This window comes from Hemitrygon akajei, chromosome 8, assembly GCF_048418815.1.
Source record: "Hemitrygon akajei chromosome 8, sHemAka1.3, whole genome shotgun sequence".
Lineage (NCBI taxonomy): Eukaryota > Metazoa > Chordata > Chondrichthyes > Myliobatiformes > Dasyatidae > Hemitrygon > Hemitrygon akajei.
This window is the reverse complement of record NC_133131.1, coordinates 5,403,084-5,425,187: the sequence shown is the minus strand read 5'-3', so window position 1 is coordinate 5,425,187 and position 22,104 is coordinate 5,403,084. Positions and strand designations below refer to the sequence as shown.

The 22,104-nt window shown below is 39.4% G+C and overlaps 1 protein-coding gene across 5 annotated transcripts in view; it reads right to left on the bottom strand.

The window, feature by feature from the left end:
* bcas3 (BCAS3 microtubule associated cell migration factor) overlaps positions 1-22,104 on the bottom strand; it is a 928,098-nt gene that overhangs the window by 715,921 nt on the left and 190,073 nt on the right. For all 5 annotated transcript variants that reach the window (XM_073053122.1, XM_073053127.1, XM_073053125.1 and 2 more), the window contains exon 13: positions 4,969-5,065. In XM_073053122.1, the coding sequence (XP_072909223.1) occupies positions 4,969-5,065 (97 nt within the window). The remainder of the gene's footprint in view (positions 1-4,968; positions 5,066-22,104) is intronic.

Sequence of the window (22,104 nt, the reverse complement as noted above, 5' to 3'; positions counted from 1 at the left end):
AGCAAAAATCAGCCCCTTTGCTTCCTCCCACCCACAGTCCCTCAATCCCAGGACAGGCCTCTACTCTCCAGCCTCCAGTGGACGTAGACTTCTGGATAGCACTTCTGTGGATTCTCAAAATCTAAACAGGTCAACTGCTCCCAAATGATGCAAAAATCACTTTGGTGAGAATGGATCTCAGGAATTTGGCTATTAGCTTTAATCCTCAGAAGTCATGACTACAGTGAACAGAGTCACTGAACATGGTTTGCAAAAGAAAAACTTGGAGACCCCAGTTCTAAAATGATAAAGTAAAGCTATTCTGATTAAAGAAAATGGCAATAAATCTAGATAATTATTCAACATTAACCCAAAACGTTATTTCTCTCTTCATAGATGCTACCTCATGTGCTGAGAATTTCTATCATTTTGCTTCAGATTTCCAATAGGACATAGTATTCAGTATCTCCTGTGTTCATGGTCTTCTGCTGCTGAAGCCCGTCCATTTCCAAGGTTTGACAGGTTGTGCATTCAGAGATGGTCTTCAGTACATCACTGTTGTAACCCATGGTTATTTGAGTTACCCTTGCCTTCCTGTCAACTTGAACCAGTCTGGCCATTCTCCTGACCTCTCTCATTAACAAGCCATTTTTTGTCCAAAGAACTTCCCTTTAACTGGATGTTTTTTCAGTTTTTCACATAATTCTCTGTAAACTCTACAGACAGTTCTGCGTGAAAATCCCAGGAGATCAGTAGTTTCTGAGATACTCAAACCACCCCGTCTGGCACCAACGATCATTCCGCAGTTAAAATGGCTTCCCCGTCCCGATGCTGGTCTGAACAACAAATGAAACTCCTGACCACGTCTGCATGCTTTATGCATTGAGTTGCTGCCACATGATTGTTTGGTTGATTAGATATTTGCATTCATGAGCATCTGCACAGGTGTACCTAATAAAGTGGCTATTGAGTGTATATTAGGCAAGTTTATAGAAACCATAACACTGAGCCAAGAGGAGAAAAATAATGAGCAGCAAACTGAAGCTAAAGTTGAAATAGACGATCCTTATTACATACAGCTGAAGTGAAAGGTTGCATTTTAATTCAACAGGAATATTACAGAACTGCAAAGATAAGAACACCAGAAGTTCTGCAGATGCTGGAAATTGATGACCTGATGAAGGGCCTTGGCCTGAAACGCCAACTGTTTATTCATTTCCAGGCTGCCTGACCTGCTGAGTTCCTCCAGCATTTTGTATGTGCAAAGTTAAGATATATTTTAGATAGCTGAGAACATTTATTCAGAAATTGACATATCCACCAGGCAGTGTTTGACCAAATTTGGGGTAAGGCATGTGAGAGGTTTAAGTGTTTTAGAGCCTCAAGTATATTTTTGTTCAATCTTGTAATTTGTTAAGAGGTACATGCAATGAATGAAACAATTTCGAAACAATAAATTTCTTCTTTAATCATCATTCTTGTGAACTGACACAAACTGCCTTGGGTCTTCCGACATTCTTCAGTGCAATTATTGCAATGTCACTATTTTCTGTTTGAAAGCTGTCAGCTTCAAAGTGCCTGAACAGTAATATTCCTATTCACAAGCAAGGATGTTACAATTTGATGGTCTGTTATTTAATGGCAGCAGAGCTGGAGGGGGTAGACTCCATAACACAGTCTCACATTACCGATGGTTTACATCTACTATTCAAGCTTTGCTTTCATGGCTTTTAATACCATCAGCAACCTCTCAGTTGTATTACAGCAATGTAGCACACTGCAAGCCAAGCTTTTAATTTTATGTCAGAGCAAGTTACTCCTTCTTTTTTCCACTCTTTAAGCAACATAATTTGTACCACGATTTAAAAATACGTAAATCTCACTACCGCTTGAACGCCCAAACCTCTTAAATTTTATTTGGTCGGTGAAGAGCCTTGAATAACCTCAGTCTCTTCAGAGTTGCTTGGAAGCCCTGGGCAGTTTGACAGAAATTTGCCAGTGATTTTCATATATTAGTTTCAGCCTATTACCCCATGTGTTTTTTGGCTTCTTGTAGCTAGAGGTTGGAAGGAATCATAAAGTCGTAGAGCACTGTAACACAGAAACAGGCCCTTCAGCCCATTTAGTCTGTGCCAAACTGTTATTCTGCCTAGTCCTATCAACCAGCACCCGGACCACTGCCCTCCAAACCTCTCCCATTCATGTACTTATCCAAACTTCTCTAAATGTTGCAATCAAACCCACATCCACCACTTCTGCTCACAGCTCTTTCCACACTCTCACTATCCTCAGAGTTCACCCTCAGGTCACCCTTAACCCATGACCTCTTATTCTAGACTCACACAACCCCAGTGGAAAAAGCCTGCTTGCATTTACCCTATCTATACCCCTTCACAATTTTGTATACCTCTATCAAATCTCCCCTCATTCTCCTACACTCCAGGGAATAAAGTCCTAACCTATTCAATGTTTCCCAATAACTCATGTCCTCATATGTTGCTTGTATATTTTTTCTGCCCTCGTTCAATCTTATTGATATATTTTCTGTAAGTAGGTGGTCAGAACTGCACACAATACCCCAACGTTTCATACAACTTCAACATAACATTCCAACTCCTCTACTCAACACTCTGATTTATGAAGTTCAATGTGCCAAAAGCTCTCTTTATGACCCAATCTACCTGTGATGCAACTTTCAAGGAATGACAGATCTGTATCTCTTTGTTCTACTGCACTCCTTGGTGCCCTACTGTTTACTGTATAAGTGGTCTATTAGTCAGCCCATTGACTGGATAGAAATGGAACGATTGATCCAAGTGTCTTTACGCAACTTTTTTTAATATATCTTTTTATTAACTTTAATACGCAACTTTACTGCATGTACAGGGTAGATTTCAGTATTCAGAATGAGCAGTTGTATCCTGGGGAATGTTGTACAACATAAGGACCCAGGAGTGCAATTAAATGGTTTGCTGAAAGTGGTGTCAATGTAGGCAGGATGGGGAAGCAGGTGTTTGGTTCATTGGCTTCATCAGTCAGAGCACTGGGAGTGGGAGTTGGTATGCTATGTTGCTGTCGTACAAGATCTGGTGAGACTACACCTAAACTACTGTATATAATTTTGGTTATTCTACTGCAGGGAAGTATGCATTAACCTGTAAAGAATGCAAAGGAGATATACGAGCATGTTCCCAAGACTCAAGAACCTAAGATATAGGGAGAGTTGGGCAGGCTTGGACTTTGATCTACGTAACATAGAAGAATGGGTGGGGGGTGACCTTATAAAGTTGCATACGATCATTAGGAATATAGGTAGAATGCACACAGGGAAAGGAATCAAAAACTAAAGGGCATAGGTTTAAGGTGAAAGGGGAAATATTTAAAGGAATCTAAGAAGTCAGTTCTGCATGCAGAGGTGGTGCATATATAGAATAAGTTGCGTGAGGAAATGGCTAAAGGCAGGTACAGTAACAATGTTTAAAAGATATATGGACAGGCAAATGGATCGCAAAGGTTTAAAGGCGAACAGGTCCAACACAGGCAAATGGGACTAGCTTATATATGCATCTTGATCACCATGGACAAGTTGGACCTGTATCCATACCGTATTACTCTACTTAACCCTCTTCAAGTGGTTGTGATCATAGCTTTAGTAAACATGGTAAAATAGTCACAGATATGTAAGAAACAGAACAATAAAACACACTGGGTGGTTACATGTTTACTCGTTGAACCACATTGAACTATAAACACAAGGGATTCTGCAGATACTGGAAATCCAGAATTAAGACACATAAAATGCTGGAGGAACACCACAGGTCAGGCAGTGTCTGTGGAAAAGAATAAAGGGTCGACATTTCAGTCCAAGACGTTGGGCCAACATTCCTTTCCATAGATGCTGGCTGACCTGCTTAGTTCTTCCTGCATGTTGTGTGTTGAACCTGCTGTGATGAATTAAACCTAGCTATGTAGAATTTTGCAATCAAAAATAAGAAGTAATTAGCACTTTGCTAAAGTAATTCTGCAATTTGATATAGCAGTACCTAAACTGATCTGGTCAAACTGTGTCACGTGCACAGATTTATCACCAAGCCACAAACAAGTCATTCAACACCTGGAATTTGTGCAAAGAAGCAAATAAGGCTGGCCCTCTCATTCAGTGGATCTAGTTATGATAAATGATCAGAGAAACACAACACTTACAGCTTGAAAGGCTAAGAACTGAGAAGATCTGAATAATAAAGGTTGCACTAGTTAATGGCAGGTCTGGACTTTGAGGCAAATAGCAGTGATATCTTTCAAGAGACCTAATATGTTATATAAAGTGTTTGCAACTAAACATAGAATTCAAGAAGTTTGTGCCTAGCATTAACCATTTGGATTGAATAATCTATAAATAAACTGCAAACTATGTATGATTTGAATGCAGAGAAATTTGGAACCAATATCAGAAATTTTTTTCTGTTTGAAATTTCTCAACACTTGAATCACCTTCCATGAACAATCAAGGGTTATTTAAGGTCTGCTAGTTAAATATTCTTTTCATCAAACAATCAAAAGACCATAAGACACAGGTGCAGAATTAGGCCATTCAGCCCATCGAGTGCTTCATCATTCAATATTGGCAGATTTATTATCCCTTTCAACCCCATTCTCCTGCCTTCTACCTGTAACCTTTGACACCATTACTAATAAAGAACCTATCAACCTCCACTTTAAATATATCCAATGACTTGGCATCCACAGCCATCTGTGGCAATGAACTCCACAGATATATAACTTGGATATGGCAGAAATAATAGCTGCCACCGCTCTAACTTAGTCTTAACAAATCATTAAAATAATTCGGAAATAAATGCTCAATCAATACACTTAACCTTGGTCATTTCCATTACAATAGGTACATTTTTGAAGGTTCAATTATAAATGGATTGTGGTCTTTAGAGAGTTAATATTTGAAAACCATGAAGACAAACTAGTTGCACTTACCACTGGGGTTGAAAGCCATGCAGGAAATGGGTTTATTATCATGAGCCAGGAAATGAGCCACTATGCCTTTACCTTCGGCATCCTCACTGACAAGCACCTGCATTAGGAAGGAAAGAGAATAAGGTTTAAATAATGAACAGTACTGAAATTTACTATCTGGTCACTTGGGTTTAGAGCAACGTGCAGTGCATAAATCTGGTGGTGCACGACCGGTGCCAACGGTAAAGGCGACCGTTTAATAAACTCTTAGATGAGCACATGGATGAAAGAAAAATGGAGGTGCTATGTGGCAGGGAAAGAGGAGATTGATCTTGGAATCGGATACAATGTTGGCACAATATTGTGGGCCTGTACTGTTCTATGTTCTAATTCCATTACTTTGATAACAATGGCAGCATTTTAAAAGGTGTTCAGTTAGTTGCAAAATGTTTTGGGATATCCTGGGGTCATGAAAGAATAATTTTATATCTATATTCCAAGTCAAAGGGTTCCCAACCTGGGGTCCACATACCCCTTGGTTTATGGTAGGGGTCCATGGCATTAAAAAGGTTGGGAACCCCTGTTCTAAGTAAAAAGAATACGATTAACACCAGTATCATATCTGCAAGTCCAGACAATATTAATGAGCTACCCAAACTTCAACCTAGTTAATGACCCTATTTTAAACTAATCTTCATGGTGGTACTACCAATAACAAACTGATCTATTTTCTATCCAGTAAAACTAAATTGTGTTTTATTTCCAGACACAAAAAATGGCATCTCACGCACATTAAAAATGGAACTGTGGGCTTTCAGCTTGAAAATTAATTTACATAAGACTGCATAAATAAATAAAACAATAGACATTGAGGCGCTAAACAAAAATGTACTGTCGGGAAACCATTCTATTTGACAGTATATGCACAAGTTTACATTATCTGTGTGTGCATGTTATATACACAGCATCAGTAATGTTTGCTTTATTCTACCACAGTAAATTCTCAAATTTTCACAAACAGCTGCACAGCATGAAATTCCTAATGTGTTCAGAATTGCACAATCTGAGAACTATTTCCAGCACAGACTTTCTGTCAACGTTGATGTATTTACTTGAACATGGTTTCTATTACTATCCTTCAATACACAGCACAACATCGACTGGCGCCTCCTCAAGAGATGGAGATTAGAGATGTAGTTGTAAAGAAAATTATTTTCCTTCCAATAATTCAGTTTATTTTGTCATAATATCAAGTATCAACTGACCATTATATACTTGACAAAATACAATATATGTCATTTTGCACAGCAGAGTATAAGCAGTGTGATTTAACATGTTTCACTTCACTGTGCAGTACTAAGGCAGTAGGTGAGCTGAATTGTTGGAGGTGAGATCTTCTGAAATGCGATATTAAACAGATCCCAGGCAGATGTAAACACTCCCAGATTTTATTTAGAAAAGACTCTTCTCCTGGTGTCCTCGCCAACTAATACCACTGAAAGCAAATTGCCACATCATTTGTCTAACTTACTGTCCAGGCTGCATTTAAGTTATGGAACATTACAGCACAGTAGTTGTAGCAGACAATGAGATGTTTGCATAAAGGTAGTGTTGCAGCTAGCTCAATGCTATTGCAGCTTGAGGTGGTCCGGTGTTTGGAGTTCAATTCCACGCTATTCTCCCCGTGACCCTCATGGGATTCCTCCGGGTGCTTCAGTTTCCTCCCACAGTCCAAAGACCTACCAGTTAGTAGGTTAATTGGTCATTGTAAATTGTCCTGCGATTAGATTAGGGTTACACTGGTGGGTTGCTGGGTGGTGCAGCTTGTTGGGTCAGAAGGGCCTGTTGCATACTGTAACGCCAAACAAATAAATACATAATATTAAGCAGAAAGAAAGAAGAATCAATGATACCATCTTTCCAGACACTTCAGTGGTGCTGAATAATGCTATAAGTGTATATTTCATATTGAAAGGAGATTTTATCTGCCGCAGCGCACCCAAACCTAGCTATCGGTAGATATGATAATGTTACAGTTCCTCGCTGATCAATACAAAAACTATATCATAAGTTTAAAAATGGTAAGAGCTACCCAGTTTTTAAAACTTCAAAAGAAACTGATAACTGAAATAAGCAACATATCTAAACTTCTACCAAAATCATGAGTGGGGTGGCACGGTAATGTAGCAGTTAGTGTAAATGTTATTACAATGCCAGCAATCCGGGTACAATTCCGCTGCTGTCTGTAAGGAGTTTGTACCTTCTCCCCGTTACTGTGTGGGTTTCCTCCCACATTCCACAGGTGTACAGGCTAGCAGGTTATTTGGTCATATGGGTGTAATTGTGCAGCGCAAACTCTTCGGACTGGGAGGGCCTGTTACTATGCTGGCTCTATAAATAATAAAAAATAAAATAACTAGTGCCTTCCCTCTTTCTGTGCAAAGGAGGATGATAACTCGGTTTACTGAAAGAGAAAAAGCCAATCCTTTTGCGGGGGATTTGTATTTAAATTTAACAAAACACGGAAGTGCTGTTCTCCCATTTAAAATTGCTCAAGAATTAATTGATAAGATTGAAATAAATGTAAAAGGTTTTTGAAAATAAAAATGAAAAAGGCAGATCAAGACCATTGTAGTCCATTTGGCCAATCTCAACTTTCAAATAAATGTCACATTATAATCTGTCACTTTCATAAGAAATGTGCTGTGTAGCTTTTGTATTTAAAAATGCTTATTAGTTTTGTATTACCTTGGCTATGTTAGATACATTTTTGCTTCTAAATCAAGGTTGTAATTTTTGAGGGAATACAGCACTGCTGGAGGCTTTCTGCTGAGGCATTAAACTGAAGTTTACCTAGGGGGAAAAATCTATAGAATTATGTTAAAAAGAGCACATCTATCCTGATGTCCTGTTCCACAGTCTCCCTTCTTACATTAAGCATGTTTTCCTCCCCCTCTCTAAAGTTTACTGCACACTAAAAAAGGTTTTTCTTTCTATTCCTTCTTAGCTTAGCCTTTTTTCTTCATTCCTTCACTGTTTTCCTAATTTATTTCCAAAAAGAGTCTAAATAAGAACCCACTTCTTGGAATACATTTCAAAGATGGGTTGACATTTCTTTATCATTGTTATTGTTATTTTCTCCGATGGACACCATAGCAACATGGCAGCCAAGCACTGGTGCACTCTTTTAATGCTCTGTCACTGAGTTTAATTAAATGGCTGAAAATCACCAGGGACTCTGTAAAAAGGCTGAGGTAAGTGAGAGAGGAAGTTGTGCAGTTTTGATTTATGGTAGTTATTAAATACTATGTACTTGGCCAAATAAAAGATTTCACTCACTTTAATCACCACTTTGATGTTACTCATTTGAGAAAATGAGCAAGAATCTTTAAAGTCACAGAGCCCCAAAGTAGGAGACATTCATAATTAGGAATTTTTAACTTAATCAAATTTTCTAACTAAAAGGATCACTAACTTCATAAACTTTTTTAATATTCTATTTCCTTTTTACCTTTATTTTAAAATAAAAAAGCACGTCATCTTCCCAGTGGCTTAGCCCATCTTCCCAGGGTGTTGCCCAGATTAGAAGGATCAGTGCCTCAGTCAGTTAAAGTGGTATTAGTCACTCTGTTATGGTTAAGTGACCCTTAGTTAGGAAGGCAACTGTTACATTTTTAAATGCAATCCAATGGCTGTTGCTGGAAGGATACAGGTTGTAAGGTATAGGTCATAAAGTCAGCCAAGGGCAGGGTGAGCCCTGGGTGTCTAGCAGCACTCTTACTGCCTCCTGCTGATGATAGTCTTGCTTATAAATGAATAATGCAAACTGAGCAAGTTAGAAGTAACAGCATCAACAGATCCATGCTCAGTAATTCATCGACCTCAAGAAAGGAGGTGAAGAAAGCAAAATTACTTACAGATAATAAAACTCTTTTCTCTTGAGGTTCTGCTCTCCCACATTTCTGTCCATGATGAAAATTGACTATGTATCACCACAGCACTCTTTATTTTACAGAAATGTCTGCAAACTCATGCTATGTTATGCAATTTGGCACTATATGATGGTGCCGGAATGGGTGGCAACGCTTGCAGGCTACCCCCAGCACATCCTTAGGTGTGCTGGTTGTTAACGCAAGCGACACATTTCACTGTATATTTTGATGTACATGTGATAAATAAATCTGAATTTGCAATACTCAGGACACCTCAATTGCTCAATTAACTTCTCACATAATTCAAAATGTTATCGAGCAATTGTGAGGGGCAAGTTTTATTACACAGAGAGTGGAGGGGTGCCTTTGGGTGGTGGTACAGGCAGAAACATTTGGGACTTCTAAGACACCTTGAGATAGGCACATGAATGTGAGGAAAATGGAAGGACATGGACTTTGTGTAGGCAGAAAAGATTATTTAGCTATTTGATTATTTATTTAATTGGTTCAGCACAACATTGAGAGCCGAAGGGCCTGCTCCTGTGCTCTACTGTTCTATGTCACAATTCGTCTGGTGCTCACAGCTTCAAAGAACAACTGTAACTACAGCAAAACATAGAGTGCTTGGATAATTTACAGATGGACAAGATCATGAATGGATTAGTAAACAAGGACACGTTTCAAAACACTCATCTCTTTACTAGGATTTCAATATTAGTATCACAGAAGAGGTTAAAGCATACAACAGGTACCTTTGTTGCCTGTGTAGCAGCACTTGCTCTCTTGTGTGTATCTGTTATACCGTAAACATATCTAAGTTCATAAAACTGAAAATCAAGTAGGCACCCTGAAAATTCCTTTATGTGGTGATAAGTACTCACTGATGGACTATATTTTTCTGCACTTAGCTTTAAAGACTGGTGGTACAAATAGGGATTTGGAATGACTCCACAATCTTTTTGGCACATCCACATCACTTGAGCCAAGTCTATAAACGAACGACAGATGACAGCATCATCCGGCCTTTATATCACTGGATGTTTATAGACACGCATGTCAAAGCCTCATTTATCAGGAAATAAAGAGCTGCATTGTAACAGCACTTTCACGGCTTTCTAAAACTTCTCAAAGTCTTTGACATCATGAAATGGCATACAGCAAGATCCCTCACTGTTCATTAGTTTTTAACCATTGACTCCATTTTGTTTTGGTTGAATTGATTGGGAGAGGCCTGTCAGACCAAATAATGAGGTGATACGCTTCTGTTAGTGTAACAGATTTTCTGAAGCCTTTCAGAAGAAGAAAGAGGTACCTGAGACTGAAATGATCATCTGCAAAACAGCATCCCCGACAGTGTTGTATCCCCCTAGACCTGCCTTTCGGAGAACCATCAAGATGCCATGGTGGTGTAGAGGTTAGTGCAACGTTACTAAGGTCAGGGCATGGGAGTTCGGAGTTCAATTCTGGCGTCCTTTGTGAAGAGCTTTTACGTCCTTTCAATGTGCACATGGGTTTCCTCCCACGTTCTAAACATATACCATTTAGTAAGTTAATTGGTCATTGTAAATTGCCCATTGATTAGGTTAGAGTTAAACCACTGCATTGCTGGGCAGTACAGCTCAAAGGGCTGGAAGAGTCTGTTCTACACTGTGTCTCTAAATTAAAATAAAAGACTTCACATCCAAGATCTGGTATGCACTTTTCAACTTATGACCCTCTGACTCAGTGAAGTGGCATCACAGATAGATGAAAGAAAGTTTTTGGCACATTGGGCTTCATAAATCTTCTGGTTAGATGGCAGCATGCGTGAATGTAGCGACCTCTCGGGTGCTTTATTCTTTGTAAAATTAGCTTTTTATGAACACAAAACATTTCTACTCCAAGAACTTCAGGTGCTTCACAACTACTCCATCAGTGAGCTCCTCGATGATCGGAATAGGGTACTGCTGATGCCAGCGAGGGGCCAGCCGAGGTGTTGAAGGAGCCGGCCGTGATGTTGGAGAAGGAGCCAGTCAGGATATTGAGAAAGGAGCTGGTCAGGATATCAGAGGAGTCTGCCAGGATGTCGTAGGAACTGGTTTGGGTTCAGAGGAGCTGACCTGGCTACAGACTGTGTTGCTGCCCACTACTCGGAAGTATTGAAGTTGGTGCGGTATTACCGTAGGAGATTGTCTCAAGACATTTCACTTGCGATCACAAGACTCTGTTGGACAGTGTTAATGAAAGTTGTCACATGCCGGTTACCTTTGTCTGGTGGAGGGATAGACAACATGGGAGTTGTGTAGCCTCGGTTGTAGCAAGGACTACGTCTCAAGTCTCAGGCTTGCCTACTTCTGCAGACCAGGTGAGAGACTTGGAAGCACTGACTACAGCACGGTGTCTGTGCTTGACTAGGGGCTGGCCTCTCCTGCTGGTGCTGCCCTCCCGTGTTCAAGCAGTGGAATGACACGTGTCTCCACACTACCGGGAGACTGTACCATTGATTGCCAGACATTGTCGTTCAGGGTCTTGGACTAAATATATATGGGTTTTTTTTCAAGTGAATATGCTTCTTTGCTCGCTATTTTGCATATTTTCAATGTCTTACACCTTGACCCCAAAGAAACACTGTCTTGTTCAGCTGTATCTATATCACGGTTTGAATGATAATTAAACTTGATATAATTTGATTTGATTTGATTTTTGAAATCAATGCATTGAGTACAGGAGTTGGGATGTTATGTTGAAATTGTATAAGACATTAGGGAGGCCAAATTTGGAGTATTGTGTGCAGTTTTGCTTACCTACCTACAGGAAAGATGTAAATGAGATTGAACAAGGATATTGCCAGGACTAAAGAACCTAGATTATTGAGAAAGGTTGAATATGTTAGGACTTTATTCCTTAGAACATAGAAGGTTAAGGGGAGATTTGAGAGAGGTATACAAAATTATGAGGGGTATAAACAGCGTAAATGTAAGCAGGCTTCTTCCACTGTTTGGGTGAGACTACAACTAGAGGTCATGGGTTAAGGGTGAAAGGTGGAATGTTTAACAACACGAGGGGGATATTCTTCATTCAGAGGGTGGTGAAAGTGTAGAACGAGCTGTTAGTGGATGCAGGGTTGATTTCAACATTTAAGAGAAATTTGGACAGGTACATGGATGAGAGGGATATGGAGTGCTGTGATCCGGATGTAAGTGAATGGAACTAGCCAGATTAATGGTTCAGCACAGACTAGATGTGTCGAAGGGCTTGTTTCTGTTTTGTAGTGTTCCATGACCCTGTGACTGACTTACATCAGAGTCTATCCACTGAACCCAGCTAACTAGATAAGCAACACTGGCTTTATTTAACAAATAAGATTATTGGATACAATAACAAAATGGTTAAGTTACTAGATGAATAGCCCAAAGCCTGACCTATTGATCTAGAGACAAAAGTTCAAACCTCAACATGGCAGCTGAAGAGTTTAAATTTAAATAACTGACTAAATTGGGTCTAAAAACTGAATATCAGTAATAGTTATAAACTGCTAAACCCATCTAGGTACTTCAGGAAGTCTGCCATCCTTATCTCATCAAACCAATATGTGAGTTCAGGGAAGCAATATGTTGATTCTCAACTATCCTTTTAATTCAGAGTCAACTAGGAATATGTAGGCCTTGCTGGCAAAGCCAAGTAGAATCTATAATGTAGAAGAATAATTTTTTTTTAAAAAAATCACATTCAGAAGCAATATTCGATTCTCAAACAAATGCAACAATCCAAACTTCCACTGGATTATTGCATGTCAAGGCTAGATTCAAGTACTACAACCATACAAATCTAAGCTGTACTGCAGAAAAGTGTTGAGTACCTTAAAATTAAAGCCAAGTTTATTATCAGGTGCACAAGTACACAGGTGCAATGAAAAACTTACTTGCAGCAGCATCACAAGCAGAGTATCAGATAAACAGCATTCATAAGAAAAAAACATAAATTAAACATAAACACATATTTGACAAAGAAAGAACACAATTAGAACAAAAAAGTCCATCTCAGTGCAAAGTAGTTCAACGTGTCATTGTGTTTGCTAAATTGTAGTGATTGGTGATGAATAGTGTTGAAAAGAGGTGAATTCCATAAGTTCACTTTTTGATGGTCTTGTGGCACAATTTTCATATGAAGGATAAGCATAATTCCCACAAACCAATATTAGATTAACAGCATTTATTGCTTATTTAGGGGGTTCTCAATATAATGTCTATTTACATCTGGAGAGGTGAAAAGTAACTCACAAGACCAAATGAGAATGTGCTTTTTGCTTGTAATAATTGTCGCCACAAGTAAAATAAACCTCTACTTTGCAAAAAAGGAACATTAATCTAGTCCAAAGTATGATGACACAGCAGAGAATACTGCAGTAGAAAGGACCAAACAAACTTCCCTTCATTCATTCGTTATGTGCCATGTCATATGATGTAGGCGATCATGGTCCTTCTATAACCATGATTGTTCTTGACAGATTTTTCTACAGAAGTGGTTTGCCATTGCCTTCTTCCAGGCAGTGTCTTTGCAAGATGAGTGACCCCAGCCATTATCAATACTCTTCAGAGATTGTCTGCCTGGTGTCAACGGTCGCATAATGAGGACTTGTGATATGCACCGGCTGCTCATACAACCATCCACCACCTTTTCCAATGGATACATGTGACCTTGATTGGGGTGCTAAGCAGCCGATACACCTTGCCCAAGGGTGGCCTAGAGGCTAACAGAGGGAAGGAGCACCTTACACTTCCTTAGGTAGAGACGTATCTCCACCCTAAACTTCCCTTATATATAGATAAACTAGGTAACCAGATGTTTATGTTTCACGCTCTCAATGCTGCTTACTCAGATTCAATAGATAGTAAGCTCAGATGTGATGGAGGGCTCAACTGGACCAGTATTCTGGTGGACAAGGAACCAATCAATTGTAAGCATCAGCTCTCCAAGTTGTTACATGCCAAGAATCTCGGCACCATGTGATTCTTGAAATTTTACATCCATTCACTAAATGCTGCCAGATGGAACCGCTGACAAAGATGAATTTTGTGGCCATCTAACTTTACATATCCAGTTATACTGAAGTAACAAGAGTATTTATATTGTGATTTATACTCTGCTTCACTTGCTTTACACCGATGACTGTGTGGCCAGGTGCAGCTCCAATACCATATTCAATTTTGCCAATGACTGTTGTGGGTCAAATCAAAGGTGGTGACGAATCAGCATACAGGAGGAAAATTGAAAATTTGGCTGAGTGATGTCTTACTCAATGGCAGCAACACAAAGGAACTGATTATAGACTGCAGGAAAGGGAAACTAGAGGTCCATGAGCCAGTTCTCATTGGAAGTTCAAGAGGTGGGAGGATTATCAACTTTAAATTCCTAGGCATTACTATTTCAGAGGATCTGTCTTAGATCCAGCACATAAGTGCAATTGTAAAGAAAGCACAGCAGCACCTCTACTTCCTTAGGAGTCTGCGGAGATTCGGCATGACAGCTAAAACTTTGACAAACTTCGAAAGATGTATATAGTGGAGAGTGTATTGACTGGCTGCATCATGGCCTGGTATGGAAACACCAATGCCTTTGAATGGAAAATCCTGCAATAAGTAGTGGATTCGGCCCACTACATCTTAATGTACAGCCCTCCCTACCATTGAGCACATCAACATGAAATGCTGTTACGGGAAAGCAGCATCCATCATCAAAGATCCCTATCGCCCAGGCCATGCTCTTTTCTCACTGCTGCCGTCAGCTAGAAGGTACAAGAGCCTTAGACTCGCACCATCAAATTCAAGAACAGTTCCTTTCCCTCAACTACCAGATGACCAAAATATAGCCTATAAGGTAACTTTTTAAAAACATCTTAAAGAGAACAATAGAAATAAAAATGAAGGAAATGATAAGCAGGGGGAGGCAATTCTTACCTAATACACAAGGACACAGAGTAACACACACAAAATGCTAGAGGAACTCAGCAGGTCAGGCAGCATCTGTGGAGAGAAATAAATAATTGATGTTTCAGGCCAAGACCCTTCCTCAGGTCCCTCCATTTCCTCCAGCATTGTGTGTGTGTTACTCTGGATTTCCAGCATCTGCAGAATCACTTGTGTTTACACAGGGGCACAAAATATACCATTTGGCCCACCAAGTCCATAATAGCTGCCAATCAAATAATCCCATCGGTCTCACCCTCCCTTTTGTTACTTCTCAGTAGGCTGCCATTTATTCTCTCACACACGCTTGTGAACTCCTGTTTGATACTTATTCTAATTAATGTACACCAAGGAATAATTTACAGCAGTTGATTTACTTCCTGGCTCTTTGGACTGCAGGAGGAAAGCAGAACCAAAGGGCAAACCACACAGTCACAGTGAGAAGGTGCAAGTTCTGCCTTCAGGCCTGATGCATTATTCAATGTTCACAGTTGCTCTTTTACCTCAACACTACTTTAAAGACTTCAGGGGAGAAGTAGTTGAAGACATGGTCACCTATGGTACAGCATGGATCGCCACAAAGACCTGATAAATGGATTAGAACAGGTAAATGCTTGATGGTTAGCATGGATGAGGTGTGGCAAGGGGGGCCTGTTGTGCGAGTTATACATGAGGTAGAGTTAGAGATGGCCAGACATCTCAGGAGTAACTCTATAGAAGTTTACACAGATTATTGTAGAAGTAATTAACATTTAATCAATCTGTTTCCCACAACTAATACTGCTATGCAGCTAGCATCAACTCCAACAGCCCCCAGTCACAGAGTTAATTTAACTACTCTTGGCTGCTACTATGACCAAATAAACTATTGCCAAAATTCTGCTACTGTTATACAAAGAAGTTAATATATATGGTTAACTGAAACCTGCTAAAACAGGGCTGTTGAGAATGTGCTGTCAGCAAAAGAACTGTTCTGTAGTTCCTCAACATAACATTTGCTCTGCCATTTCATTCTGGCTAATTTATTATCCATCTCAACCCCATTCTCTTTCCTTCGCCCCATAACGTTTGATGCCCTGACTAATCAAGACCTATCAACCTCCACTTTAAATATATTCACTTATTATTATTATTTCTTCCTTTTTTAATTGCACAGTTTGTTGTCCTTTGCACATTGGCTGGATGGCTTAAGATTGTTCAGTCTTTCACTAAGTCTATTATGGTTATTATTCTACAATGCATTTACTGAGAATGCCCACAAGAAAATGAATCTCAGGGTTGTATATGTCGACATACATGTACTTTGATAATAAATTTACTTTGACCTTTTAAATATACCCAATGACCTGGGTGGCAATGAATTCCACAGATTTACCCGCCCTCTAGCTGCAGAAATTCCTCCTCATCACTGTTCTAAATGAACGACTCTCTATTTTGAGGCTGTGACCTCTGGTCCTAGACTCCCCTGACTATAGGAAACATCTTCTCCACATCCACTCTATCTAAACCTTTCAATATTTGATAGGTTACAATGAGAATAGGAAGCTTTGAAAGGTCAGTGGAGGATCCCCAGATTCTCCAGATTGGGATTTGGGAGCAAGTTATAAACTTGGATATTGGCCTGTGAGCCCTTTTATTATCCTTTTATGAAAGCTGAGCAATTTTCCTTTCCAGTGCCCTTCTGTCTACTTGTATAAAGAAAGCAGGAGTATTTTTTTCTTTCACCAACAGTTACATTATTAAAAAATGTTCACTCTTAAGATATAGCTTTAAACAATTTTTAAAAATTTCTTAAGAGTTATGATCTTGAGTTCAACCCAATTTCAATCCAACATGATGTGATGCTGATTGTGGACTTCAGAAAGGGTAAGATGAGGGAACACACACCAGTCCTCATCAAGGGATCAGAAGCGGAAAGGGTGAGCAGTTTCAAGTTCCTGGGTGTCAGCATTGCTGAGGATCTACCCTGGGCCTAACATATTGATTCATTTACAAAGAAGACATGACAGCAACTATATTTCATTAGGAATTTGAGGAGATTTGGTATGTCACCAAAGACACTCGCAGATTTCTACAGATGTACTATGGAAAGCTTTCTAACTGGTTGCATCACTGTCTGGTGTGGTGGGGGGGGGGGGGGAGAGAGAGGCAGTACATAGGATCAAAATAAGCAGCATAAAATTGTTAAATCAGTCAGCCCTATCATGGGTACTAGCCTCCGTATTATCCAAGACCTCTTCATGGAGTGGTGCCTTAGAGAGGCAGCAGCCATCATTAATGATCCCCAGCACCCAAGTCATGCCCTCTTCACATCATTACCATTGGGAAGGAGGTCCAGAAGCCTAGAGGTGCAAACTCAACGATTCAGGAACCGCTTCTGCCCTCTGCCATCTGATTACAAAATGGACTTTACCTCACTTGTTTTTTATTTCTGTTTTTTGCACTACCTATATTAACTTACCTATTTAATAGACATATATAAACTTAATGTAACTCAAGCAACACACAGAAAATGCTGGAGGAACTCAGCAGGCCAAGCACCACCTAAGGAAAAGAGTAAACAGCCAATGTTTTGGGCCTTTTCTCAACTATCTCCTTACCTGGCTGTCACATCCCTCTGGTACTCCACCCCCTTCCCTTTCTTCCATGGCCTTCTGTCCTCTCCTATCAGATCCCACCTTCTCCAGCCCTTTATCTCTTTCACCAATCGACTTCTCAACACTTTACTTCACCCCACCCTACTCTCGGTTTCACCTATCACCTACCACTTTGTATTTCTTCCTCCCCTCCCCCACCTTTTTAATCTGACTTCTCATCTTTTTTCTCCAGTCCTAATAAAAGGCCTCAGCCCGAAACGTCAACTGTTTAACTCTTTCCCATCGATGCTGCCTGGCCTAAGTTCCTCCAGCTTTTTGAGTGTGTTGCTTGGAGTTTCAGCATCTTCAGATTTTCTCTTGTTTGTTAATGTAACTCAGTTTTCTTTTTGTTCTCTATATTTATTTATCATGTATTGCATTGTAGTGCTGCTGCAAAGTTAACAAATTTCACAACATATGCCGGTGATATTAAACCTGATTCTGTTTCTGATCTAACAACTTCCATATTTTAATAGTTGACTTTTAAGCGTGAGCACTATTTATTTGTAGTCAATTGATTATAGGACAACCCTCTGTTTCTGCAAAGAGTGCATTAAGATCTGAGAGGACAGACAGCATTATGGTTTAATGTCACATCATTACAGCACATTGATACAACACATCAATATAAAGTGCTCAACTCTGGAATGCAGCAGGAAATCAAGGCCTTCTGATGCAAAAGCAAGAATATAGTCTGAGATAGAATTAGGGTTTTTCGGGTGGTTCGAGAATGGCAGTGAGGACGAAGCTGTCATTGAACCTCAAGGTTCCATCTTCATGTTTGGAAGGCAAAGCTATTTTTCCTTCTTTACTTCATTCTCTACTTATATTACAGAAACACTGGAAGTGAGAGTCTGATGGCTTATTTAGTTCTGGAATTGTGTCCATAACAGCACAAGATAAAGTAGGCAACAAAAAAATGATTTCAGTCAACCAGTTGCTCAAAATTTAAAAACTGGCTATGTCATATTGACTTCATGCCTTTTTGGATGAGATCCTTTGAGAAGGTCACTGTACAGTAATAAATTGTTACAGGTTAGTCACCATGATCACCCTTACTAACCTCTCTCAAAATATTACATGAAGTTTGGAAAGACAAGAACAAAAAATTGAACAATTTTGGTTTCAGATCATAACAAATAGGGGCCCTCATAGTTACATGGCAGTTAGTGTAATGCTACTAGACAGCAGCAACCCTGGCTCAAATCCACCACCGCCTGTTAGGAGTTTGTACATTCTCTCCATCACCGTGTCAGTTTCCTCACATATTCCAAAGACACATGGGTTAGTAAGTTAATTGGTCACTTGGGTGTTACTGGGCTGAAGGGCTTGTTACCAAGCTGCATCTCTAAATAAGTAAAATAAAGAAGACTTCTCTACCCACCACCCCAGTATTTTTATCTTCTTCCTTCCCACCATTCCCATCTCAGACCTCCAATTTCTTCAGCCAAGAAGAGGAAGCATTTTGCAGACTACTGGTAACTAAACAGAATGATAGGACTAATTTAAATCCTTTGATTTTCTTTTTGTGTGAGGAAGAATGTAGCTGCTTCTCCTCCACTATAAATGAGATTAGTAGCTCATGATTTGGGAAAAACGTCAGACACAGAAACTTCATCCTTGCCACCTCGTAGAACAGTGAATCTGACACCGACACACAGGGTGGTACCAGCCCACCACCTGTAACTAATAAAATATTTACAACTGTGTATCTTTTTACAACTAAAGAGATGGAATTCAATAAGTAACTTAGGAAAAAAAACAAATTAAAAGAAGCACTAGCATTTCAAATGTGATCACATCTGTATATAGCTTTATTAGGTGTTAGTTTGGCTCGGTGTAGCACTCTCACCTCTGGGTCAGAAGGCTCGGAGTTCAACCCCTACCACCAGCTTTCTTACTCTACCAAACCCCTCCAGACTATCAGCATAATGTGGAGCGACAATTTGGAATAGTGCTGTGAAAATGTGGCAGTGACTTAAGAACAGTCCTTTGGATGAAACTTTAGGCTGAAAATTGTTACTGCTCTGGAGTTTCTAAAACTCCTGTGATAAAATCCAAAACAGAGCAGCCAATCTTCCCGATCTTGGATAATATTGCCCTTTCAATTAACACTGCCAAACACAAATTGATAACTGATTCACCTCATGTACATTTAAGTCGCCACCACCACTACTTTATCATTCCCAGTCAGAGTCACCTTATGTACAGGTACTCTTGTGCCTCATCTCACTTTATGGACATAGAAATAGCTGTGTATATTAGCTGTCTTGTGTATCTATATTTACTGTGTGTTTTTTTTGAGCCGCATCAGATCCGGAGTAACAATTATTTTTTCTAGTGTACTGGAAATGACATTAAACAATCTTGAATCTTGAACATATCACCATTCCCAAGCAGCAGCATTCTGCAATTTCGACACTCACCCAGTTCAGGACTCTCCATCCCCCTTCACATCACCACTGTTAGTCATGCATTCAGCTACCTTGGCCCTAACCTCTGCACCTTTCCACCTCTCCCACCTCCTTCAAGACACTTCTTTAAACTTACCTACTGTCGAAAAACCAGCTTACATAATGAACAACTCACCCAAAATGCTGAAGAAACTCAGCAGGTTGAGCTTCATCATGTACTTGTTACACAACGAAGTGTTAAAATTTTGATTTATTACATACTTGTGAAGCATCTTGGATCAGTGCTATATACAGTAAATGCAAACTGCTACTGTTGGATGCCTCATTTACCCATGAAACAAATGCATATAAGTGTGCTTGATAAAAATAATGCTACAGGTTGAATACCCCTTATCCAAAATGTTTGGAGTCCGAAATATTTTGGATTTTTTCAGATTTTGGAATATATAATGATGAGAGGCATTGATCGTGTGGATAGTCAGAGGCTTTTTCCCAGGGATGAAATGGTTGCCACAAGAGGACACAGGTTTAAGGTGCTGGGGAGCAGGTACAGAGGAGATGTCAGGGGTAAGTTTTTTACTCAGAGAGTGGCGACTGTGTGGAATGGGCTGCCGGCAACGGTGGTGGAGGTGGATACGATAGGGTCTTTTAAGAGACTTTTGGATAGGTACAAGGAGCTTAGAAAAATAGAGGATTATGGGTAAGCCTAGTAATTTCTAAGGTAGGGACATGTTCGACACAACTTTGTGGGACGAAGGGCCTGTATTGTGCTGTAGGTTTTCTATGTTTCTATGATATGATAGCTTGGGATTGTCATAATTTCTGACTCTGTATTTATGTGCTACTGGTAAGGAGTCTTTGTCTTATACTTGTTTATCACACATATGTACTTAAACAGTAAAAATTATTACATACCATTAATATAATAAAAATATACTGTATGCAAGGTAACAAAAACAGCACAGCAGCATCGGGAAAATACCCGAATCAACTGTTGCACAACAACAAACAATGGAGGCTTTCATTCTCCACCTACGATGCCGTGTTTTGATTAAAAGGTTACAGTACACCATATTTGTTTCTTTTAGGTTTTATGCAAGATATAAAAAGAATCAGCATTGTAGACTTGTTCTGGTGTTATATTTTCATCAGCGACAATCTTGGCAAACTCAATAAATTTCGCTGCTGCTTTGTAATCAATAGACACTTTAAAAATTTAATGCCGTGCCTTTTCTTAAATTTCTGCAATCATCCTGCTGAATATTCACATATACCTTCAATTTTCAGTTCATTGTGATAGATCTTTACTTGTTTCATTATTAGTATACTGTTAAACAGTACATGTTCACTCCAATGCTGATGAATTCACTCTTTCAATATATATTCAAGATCTTAATTTTTCTCTTTATGCAGCGTTTTTCTATTTTTCATTAACTTTTGTTCATTGTGGATGTGAAGTTACTTCTCAGAACTGCCTCTGGTTCACAGAGATCTGTACATCAACTGGAAACCTTCCCAACACTGTGTGGAATTTTTATTGTGACATCATGTCAGCGCTCAAAAACCTTCAGATTTAGGAGGTTTTTGGATTTTGAGTTTTCAGAGGATAAGGGTTACTCTTCCTGTACTAATAATAATAACTTATTTATAGAGCACTTTTCATACAAACAACATAGTTCCACGTGCTTTACAATGTGATAAAGTGCAAACATGAAAATAAAAGACAAAAAGTTAAAAACAAGGTTAAAGAAATAGGTTTTGAGCTAGTGCTTAAAAGTGTCAACTGAGTATGCATCCCTTATAGTTTTAGATATAGAGTTCAACAGTTTGGGAGTGTAGATCAAAAAAGTTAATCTGCCAATTATCTTTAGAGGGATTTAAGAGACTGGTAGAAGATGACCAGAGGGCTCGAGCAGGATTATCCATCTCTGAGAGACACGGCAAAACAGAGATGCAGATTCTTTCTATTTTCTTGGTGTACAACACCAGGTATTCAAATAATATTGTCAATCTTTATTTATACATTATCTTTAAGTTGCTAACACCCAAGTTCCTTAAAAAAGATATTATCAAACAGAACCAAAATGATACCATCTAAATGCCCTGCCAGAGATGGTGGTAGATACAGATACATTGAGGGCATTTAAGATATGCACGTGGTTGATAGAAAAATGGAGGACTCTGTGAGAAGGAAGGGTTAGGTTGATCTTAGAGTAGGTTAGGTCAGCAC